The sequence below is a fragment of the Triticum aestivum genome, chromosome 4B (genome assembly GCF_018294505.1).
Source record: "Triticum aestivum cultivar Chinese Spring chromosome 4B, IWGSC CS RefSeq v2.1, whole genome shotgun sequence".
NCBI lineage: Eukaryota > Viridiplantae > Streptophyta > Magnoliopsida > Poales > Poaceae > Triticum > Triticum aestivum.
The window spans coordinates 359637629-359647326 of NC_057804.1; the positions used below are offsets into that span (position 1 = coordinate 359637629).

The 9698-nt window shown below is 41.5% G+C and overlaps 1 protein-coding gene across 2 annotated transcripts; it reads right to left on the bottom strand.

Annotated features, from left to right (window-relative positions):
* Positions 1 to 1556: 1556 nt before the first annotated feature.
* LOC123092178 (RNA-binding KH domain-containing protein RCF3) lies at positions 1557 to 7729 on the bottom strand. Of its 2 annotated transcripts, none has more exons than XM_044513861.1 (8): positions 7521 to 7729; positions 5653 to 6228; positions 3499 to 3921; positions 3148 to 3405; positions 2793 to 3059; positions 2657 to 2706; positions 2074 to 2146; positions 1557 to 1975 (listed from the first exon to the last, which is right to left on the bottom strand). In XM_044513861.1, exons 2-7 carry the CDS (start codon positions 6223 to 6225, stop codon positions 2098 to 2100), a joined length of 1620 nt encoding a protein of 539 aa, XP_044369796.1. In that variant the 5' UTR covers positions 6226 to 6228; positions 7521 to 7729; the 3' UTR covers positions 1557 to 1975; positions 2074 to 2097. The 2 variants fall into 2 exon arrangements, with proteins under 2 accessions (XP_044369796.1, XP_044369797.1); XM_044513862.1 differs by having other exon boundaries at positions 1557 to 1980.
* Between the last annotated feature and the right edge of the window lie 1969 nt (positions 7730 to 9698).

The window sequence follows — 9698 nt, forward strand, 5'->3', positions numbered from 1 at the left end:
GCATAAAGTTTATGTACAACTAGCAAAATATTTCAAAAGCCCGTGGCAACTCACAGGCATTCTACATTGTTGTTTGAGACAGGATGAAACATGCTAAATCCCATGTGAAATTATCAAAAAAGAAATATAATCAGGCCAACATCCACCCAATCAAACCCCGTATGAATGTTCAGCTTCACCAGTTGACAAAACACAACAAAACTAATGAATAATGATGTTCAGCTTCACCATTTGCCCAAGTGATCAAACTGAATACACATTGCATAATAAACATACAAAGACGGGTAGAAAGACCTAAGAAGCACGACCTATTTCCAATAAACAGGCTGAAAATGTTTACTTCACCAATGCAAAATATGTCGGCAACGGCCTGTCTCTAACTCTATTGTGTATGCTCCTGCACCTTCCTGGTTAACAAGGATAAAGAAAATACTCCAAACACAAACTCAAATCTAGAGTGCACACACCTCTGGATAAAATGCAGCACAATTTATCCAACATGGTGATACCAAATCACGATCTCGTAACTTGCCAATACTCGATTGGTGCAACACATGCATGTCAAATGGCATTCTGATCATGTGCGCAACTATGGCATGTTAAGGCGTTTATAAGAATCTCAAGCAAAAGCTGGTACTTTCAGACCACCATGCCAAAAGTTGTTCCATAGGTCAATTATCAACCAGTTTGGTTTGGGACAGGCAATGTATTGGGTGTTGTAATCAAGATACACTGCATTAGCTGATGGTCTCTGTGATTACACAATCTGTTTGGTTCAAGCAAGGTTTGTTTTCCCATTACAACACAGCTCTGACGCAGGATAGCTTGGGACGCCTGAAAACAGAAGGAAAAAAAGGACCGCGGCTCGCCCAGATCCAGCACCAGAACAAAACTAAACAAACCGAGATCGATCCAGAACCAGCCCAAACAAGGCCAGATCAACGAACACAGACGCGTACAGAGAAGATCTCTCCTGGTCCAGAGGCTGTTGGTACATCGATTGCCAAATGAATCCAAGATTTAGCGCACTGGATTCTATAGATTCGTCGGTGGGCGAAAGGAGACGGATGAGAGCAGGGAGGTTGCCAGCGCAGGTGCTTGCTGCTGCTCAGGGTCTCTGAGCCTCAGGCCTCTTGGTGAGGAGAAGGTTGGGATGAGAGGGCTCTTGGTGAGGAGAAGGTTGGGACAAGTGAGACGGCATGCGGTGTTAATCCCAATCCAGCTGGGATGGTGTTATCCCAATCCATCTGGGATGGGCCCTTTTGGGAATTGTGTTATCCCAATCGAGCTGGGATGGGCCCTTTTTGGAATTGTGAAGCACCGCATCTGATTACAGGGTGACTGAAACCCGAAACAACTGAATCAAACATGTGCATGGTATTCACAAGCCGATGTAATCGGAAGACAGCAAAAATTCTCCTATATCTTGCACACATTTTGAGCTCGTTGATTTAGGATTTCAAGTTGTAAGTCGTAGTGGTATCTCATGGTTACTGTTTGCAGACAGGACCAAGCCTTGGTAAAATATTCTGAACTACTACTGCTAAGAATGATAGTATGTATCAATGAAGGAATGCATATTTGCAAGCAAGGGCAAGTAGCATCTCCTAAGTTTTGGATGGCGAATAGGGGACCAAGTCTCTCGCACAAACTACTAAGCAGGTTTTAGGACAACAAATACAGATTCTTATATGTGACCTTCCAATACATAGGTTCAGAACATTTACGGCAGGGCATCACACACAGGCCCGGAGGAAAAGATAGAGTAAATGTATTCTACTAGGGAAATCAGAGGGTTTATGGCATCCAGACAGGTCCTCTTAAGCAAAGCTTCCAGGTTGGGCCATACTCTCAGTCATCTGGTTTGGGTAGGGGCTCCAATAAGCAGGCTCCAAACTTCATTGGTCTTGGCTGTTTTCAGTAAAGGATTGGGCAGGGGTGCAAATGTGAAACGGACAGGTTCATCGGAAGAGAGCTGAGCTGGGTTCAATGTGTTTCAAAGGCAGATGTGGTTAGAAGCAAGTATTGAACATGTAGTCACTATATACATGTCAACACGCAGAGGAACCATACCTGTTGGATTCGACAACCTGCATTTTAATAGCCATAGCGTTTTCCAGATGAAAGATAGGTAGAGCCAGATAACCTGATAAAAAATTTGCAAACAGTACCAAGTGAAAAATTACATATGGAATAAAGATAAGCATACAAAGATAAAAATGGAATATTAAGTAAACTTGGCCTTGGCCAAAGTTTGCACAAAATGATACTCCCTCCATCTCATAATATAAGATATTATTACAACCAACATATCAGTACATTGGTTCTAATAACATCTTGTATTATGGGACGGAGGGAGTAATAGACAGCAATATATCGAGTGTAAAGAAACATTAATATTTTGGTTAAAAAAAACCATGCCTATACATGTGCCGCTTAATTGTGATTAGGTGCTAGGCGACAGCAGAACGGCAAGCGATTATTGTAATAGCCGTTTGCTTAATCGTGCCTAGGCATGCCGTTTAGGCAAAGTAGGCGCTAGAGGCAGAACTAGCAATTTACACTTAGGCTTTTTTTAACGTTTTTTCCCTACACAGAACTATGGTCAACAACGAGAATATGTATACAGGGTGACTCAAAAAAAAGTCATCCTTACCCGCTGCTGCCAGAACCACCACTGTAAGCACCATAGCCGCCTCCGTAGACCTAGAGATGGTTTCAGTTCGTATTGTGGGATAAGAAACCTGACAAAATGTTGGCAGGATTCGCAATGAATAAAATGGATGCTATACCTGGGAGCTGCCATAATTTGCATAACGGTCAACAGGAAGCACATCGTCTGATGCACGATATCCAATGGAATATGGATAATCGTGCCCAGCAGACTTACTGTCTCTGCTTAGATACTTTGGCTCATCGGGCACACTAGCAGGCAAAGGGTGATATGGGATCACAGGTGGAAAACCTGATAAAGCACCTTCTCTTTCAAAGAAGTTGGCTTTCAGCCTTGTAGTTATTTGCACAAGAGCATGCCTTGCAACATCAAGATCTCCGCCGATCTGTTGTACATGACAATTACAACAGTAAATATTTTTTATGGCAATAAGGAGTCGTGAAACAAAGAACATCAGAAGTTAAAATTGTTACCTGGACCATCTCTTCATCGTCCGATGCTACTTTTGGAACATCCTCCTTCGAAATGATCCGTATGTTTGCTCTCGATGTTCTTCGTATCTCCGTAATGATTGAACCACCTTTGCCGATCAGGCACCCTATCCGTGATGTCGACACCAACAAACGTGTAGTATATGATGGCTCCCCCGATTCTGCATCAATTTTCTCACTGCATCTTGGCTGTAAACGGACTGTAGCATCAATTGTTGGAGAGACAGGATCTTCAAAGAACTGCATGGCACGGAAAATTAGAATTAACCAGGACCTGCTACTAAAATAAACATGGAAATGTATCATGCAAAAACTGAAGAAGAGAGAAATTACCTCCTTTGCCGAAACTGTAATTATACAGTCATCTTCAGCACTCGAACTATCCACTTTGATAAAAGCTCCAGATTCTTGCCTAATCTGTTTGATAATTCCACCTCCTTTTCCAATTACACCTCCGACATTCGCCGCAGCACAAAGCAGACGCAGGGTAAACTCTTTTGCAGAGCTCACCTCCCTCCGTGGTTGGTATATAGAAGGCCAATCTCCCACTATATCACCTTTGTATCGTCCATAAGGACTAACCATAGGAGTAATCCCTACAACTGGTGCAGTAGAGGAACTACCAAGGCGGGAGCCCGCTGGAAAAGGTTGGGTTAAGCTGGATGCAAGGAGATGCTGTGACCTGGATGGGTTGCCATGGAGGCGAGATGACACTTGGAGAAGAGCTTTTCTAACTACAATCGGATCCCCAATTATCTAGTTTTAAAATGATAAAAAAAATGTTATATATTTATGATTTCACAGTGACACTACAAAACAATACAATAATATATAGGACTAATTTTCTGTACTCCTGGGAGTATGTACTCCCATCTTCAATATACCTCGTATACGCATTGATTATACCTCTTTATCATTCTCAATATACTTTATTAAATATTCTAAGATACCACAATATGAGTTTTGTTGAAAAAATATCATTTGTGACGTACTTTTTGTAATATACTCCCTTCATTTCTTTATTTAAGGTGTATAATTTTTGGCACGGTGACCAAGGCACATAATTTTACACAACTTAGGACGAAACTAACCTTGGCTAAATCATTTATTAGCGGCAAGTAAATCATTTGGAAGAGATACACGCAACCGGGGGAGAGATAGTTTCCTTTCCTTCTCTATAATGAGAGATACATGCAATCACGGGAGAGATTCTTTTCTTGTCTTGGAGGGCTAAAGACGGAATTACGAGGAATTAAAAGAAATGCACCTTACATTGTGGAATTTTATCAAAAAACAAATACACCTTATATAAAGGAACGGAGGGAGTACCTTTTTCACATACAAACAAATCAATATATACGTAAACCTTCGAAAATATGAGACACACATGATATTTTTCATGAAACTCATTTTGGGGTATCTAATACTCCCTCCGTCCGGAAATACTTGTCATCAAAATGAATAAAAGAGGATGTATCTAGATGTATTTTAGTTCTAGATACATCATTTTTTGTCCATTTTGATGGCAAGTATTTTCGGACGGAGGGAGTAATTAATAATGAAGTATATTAAAAATAATAGAGGTATAAAAGATTCATCTATGTGGTATATGAGGGGTGGGAGTACGTACTCCTAGGAGTACACAACCATTTTCCTAGGCTGCAAAATATGAACTATTTGTATGTCATATATATATAGAAAGTCTATTCATCACCCAGGGTGCAGAATAAGTTATTCTTCACCCGAGTTAACCTTACGGTCATTTCATAAATAAATTACATTTGAAATACAAATAGTTACATTCATATTAATTCACTGCGTAAAATTTGGCATAAGAAAAAAGGTATAGGTCATAAGAAAAAAAACTGCATTTTATGTATATTTTACACTATGTTTTTACATCTGTAATTTTACGTAACATAAAATATTTTTTACGGCGATTATATATTTTATTGCGTTCTCTTTGTACATTTGAAATAAGACAAAATTTACGGAACGTAAAATTACGGTGCATTGATATTAAAATAGAGGGGGGGGGGGAAGAATAGTCATATATATATATATATTAAACTAAATAAACTGAAGAACATATATCCATTTATTAACATGCCCGTTATTCAATTAATGAGTACAAATTTACAACCAGAGCATATGAAATACCTACTGCACATAAACAAGTAAACATTTGTTGTAGTAGATACTCCCTTCGTTCCTAAATGTAAGTCTTTTTAGAGATTCTAATATAGACTACATACGGAGCAAAATGAGTGAATTTACACTCTAAAAAATACGTCTATATACATCCGTATGTAGTTCATATTGAAATCTCTAAAAAGACTTATATTTAGGAACAGAGGGAGTATTTAGTAAGGCTACGGATACCACATGTCCACATGTACTATATAGAAGAGAGGATATACTTGCTATACGAGTATAGTAGTACACCTGTACATTTATTGCAGGAAAAAGGAGGGGAAAATGACTAACCAGGAGAAGTTCATCACCACTAGTAGCACATGCAGGAAGGTGTTCATTACTAAGAACACGTATTTGTGAACCAGTGTCGCTGCGGATTCCCTGGATGATATGCCCACCTTTTCCAATAATGCATCCAATCTGATCAGATGGCACAAGCAACCGAACAGTAACTTGACCTAAACCCATTTCATTTTCTTCGTTCACAGGACCATCATCTGTGGCAAGCTTCTCATGAACCCTAAAGAGAGCATCTTGAGCAGCGCAAACCTTATCTTCAGTATCTTCAATAATATTAGTCTCCCTGCTTGAGCTAAATATTGTTATGACTCGGTCATCGCAGTTAGGGACACTCTCACCAATCCTAATCTTAGCTTGAGTATCGCTCCTCAGCTGCTTGGCAATTTCTCCACCCCTCCCAATTATACTCCCTATTTTCCTAGACGTGCAAAGGTAGCGATAGACAGTGTCATCTGGACCAGGAGCATATGTATCACCACCAGGATTTCTTCTCTTGCCACCTCCATTTTCAGCATAATCAGACTGCCGCTTTCCATGACTGTTCCTGTGCCCAGGACCGACCATGATCTAAAAGCAGAGACAGAATAGCCAGCGACATAGAATACCGTGAGAACTAAATACAAACTTAAATAGAAAAAATCTTCAATGCCAGTAATAACACAGCATGTCATGTGGTACATTAGGATTCTTCATAAAGAGGGTAATATTTATTTTCCATCAAGCTTTTCCCCTCCAAACCAAGGTAGCATCAGGCAGCAGCTAAGACCCTCGATACCATATGATAGTAAAAGATGATAGCTTCCAAATAAAAGCATGCATCACTCACCTGGACCTACTTATGTTGTGTGCCCATGTTAGGACCACCAAAAATGAAGCAAATATTAAAATCCACCAGGTGGAATTGAGGGCTATAGCAGATTGCAGGCCAACGCTTAATCAATGCACATGGCAAAATCAACTGCGGTTATAAATCCTTGCCAAATCAAACACGGAAACCAAATGCATGCTTCTGACTAGAGAACATCTCCAAGAAAGACATCCAACTCAACGAGAAAATAATGAATTTTGGTCGCTTTAATACATAATCATCCCACAGGAAAAGATGTAATTTTTTTCAAATAAGAGCATGCATTACCTGTACCAATATCTGCTGTCCATGTTAGGACCACTAAAAATGTGGCAACCCTTAAAATTGACCGGGTGAATTTTAGGATTATGCCGCTTAGTGAACGCACATAGCAAAATCAATTGAAGTTATAAATCCTTAACAAATCAAATATATAGAAACCAAATACATGCCTCTCACTAGACGAAATCTACTTAGACAAGACCTCTGCAGACAAAAGAGTCTGTTTGACAAGAAAATAACGGTTTCGGACTTTCGGTCTCTTCAACACATACATGAGCCTCTTTCTGGGCAGGTGAATTAACAGGAGAACAAATCTTTGGAAAAACCTAAACAGAGCCCATACGAAAATGAAACACGCAGGCATCTACCGAAAATCAAAACCAAAAGGGCCCGCTCTCTCCATCCTCTCATTACGGAGCGCCAACCTCCCAGATAAGTGCCCCAAACTTCACTTCGGGAGGTACATCTAAAGGAACTTGCGCGTCAAGACAGACGCACATGAACCCCAATTCACCTGCCTTTAGTACAAACAAACGTTTATACTATCATTTACTCAACCGCGCAGCAAACAAATCATCAAGAAAGTGGATGGATCATATAACTGACGAGGATGTTCACGGGCGATCCTCGGCTGTAGCTCACGGCGCGGGCAGCCATGTGGGAGGGGGCAGACCAGCAAAACAGTGGAAACGAAGGGAGGTAGAAGGGGTGGGGGGGGAGGAGAGCTCACCACGCCGGCCGCCGGAGAAGGGTACCAGATCTGGCGTACGGAGACGAGGAGAGAACGACAAGTCGATGAGTCTCACGGAACAGAAGGGGGCTAATTAGCGATTTGCACCCTGGGTGAAGGCTCTACCAACTTCCAACACAAAAGAAAAAGGTAAAGATTCAGATCGAGCAATCATCCTCGCAAGGACTTACTTTAATAATTTCTTTAAAAAAAATTGAGTGGATCCTCGCAAGGAGCTTTTCCTTATATGTCGCGTATTGCAACGTGAAAGGAGGGCTCGCCTCTGGTGCCCGCACGTATGGGCTGGCCCATTTAGCGCGTTTTGCTATCGATCGATGCGTTCGCTGCGTTTTCTTCGGGCATGTCAATGTTTTTCTCGGGTTTTTTATTTACTTTTCCTCTTACGTTTGTATTTTCTGATTCCTTGTTTTTCTTCAACTAGTTAGTCTGCACGTGCACGTCTTAATTGATCAATGTAGACCGCAATACAACATGTAAATAATACTCCTCTGTCTCAAAATAAGTGTCTTGAGTTTAGTACAATTTTGTACTAAAGCTAGTACAAAGTTGAGACACTTATTTTGAGATGGAAGGAGTAAGTGTTTTCCCCTTTCATGTCATCATTCATAATTCTATGACCTCTCTCTTATCCCAACTACATCTATCTATTTTCAAACTGGCAACGGGCAGTAGCCCAATGGTTAGAATCATGATGGCATGCCTAGTAACCATAATTCGACTCCATCAGAAGCGAATTTCACTTTACAAAAATATTTCACCAACGGGCAAGGGCTAGCCATGCAGGCCTAACCGCCCAACCATACTACCACTGGCCAGGCTTTTCTTCTACTCACCCACATCTGTTGTTATTCTTCGGCGACGGCAGCCTTACACCGTAGCTGAACCAGTGAAGCCTCGTAGTCCCCTCCACGTGGGCATCCACCTACTTCGTCTTCCTGGCCCCGCGTCGTTCTTTTCCTAGGCCTCGCTGTCGTCAACCGCCTTGATGCTCTCATCGGAGGAGGACTTTAGTCGGTGAGGCTGGCAGCTGGACCCACCAGCTACATCTTTGAACACAAGGAAGTGCCTCCTTATTACTCGTAAAATAAAAATGATTCCTTCCCTGACAGCTGGGACTCAGCAGCTATATCTTCGCATGTAAGGAAGTGTGTCATTGTCCTCCCTGACAGTTGGGACCCATTAGTTATATCTTCGCACAGAAGGAAGGGCGTCCTTATCTTCCCTGACGGCTAGGACCCACCCGGTCGAAGCATACATAGCGTTGTATGTCTGGTCGCGAACGTGTATGTACATACTGGTCAATCGGTCTCTCTGCAACGATGTACCTTGGTCAAGCAAGCAGCGGCATGTGTAGTAGTAGAGCCCCTAACGTAGCAGTTCAGGCAATCCCTTCTAAACTGTGTACACGTACGTACAGCCACATGCCAAAAAATACGGCCACGTACATACACACGGGCGGGGTCTCGAACACCTACTAGCGTATACGTACAACCAGGGCTCGTGTACATTGAAAGGCAACTGATGGCAGCAACGGTGTCTTGTTCATCGAAAGACAGCCGACTGGGTCGGAATGGAAAAACAGCGGTGTGTTCATCGGGAGGCAATAGAATGCGTCATGTTCATTGGGAGCCAACCGGCTTGGATGGAACAGCCGAAACAAAGCCTGACGTATGCTACCTCTTGAGCTTGCATTGGTTTTTTCCCTTGAAGAGGAAAGGGTGATGCAGCAAAGTAGCGTAAGTATTTTCCTCAGTTTGAGAACTAATGTATCAATCCAGTAGGAGATAACGCACAAGTCACCGAATACCTGCACAAACAATCAACAACTTGCACCCAACGCGATAAAGGGGTTGTCAATCCCTTCACGGTTACTTGCAAAAGTGAGATTTGATAGAGATAGATAAACGGTAAAGTAATATTTTTGGTATTTTTGGTTTATAGATCAGAAAATAAAAGATTGCAAAATAGTAGATCAGAAACTAGTAAGATGTAAAAGAGATTCAATATAATGGAAAAGAGACCCGGGGGACATAGGTTTCACTAGTGGCTTCTCTCAAGATAGAAAATATTATGGTGGGTGAACAAATTACTGCCGAGCAATTGATAGAAAAGTGCATAGTTATAATAATATCTAAGGCAATGATCATGAACATAGGT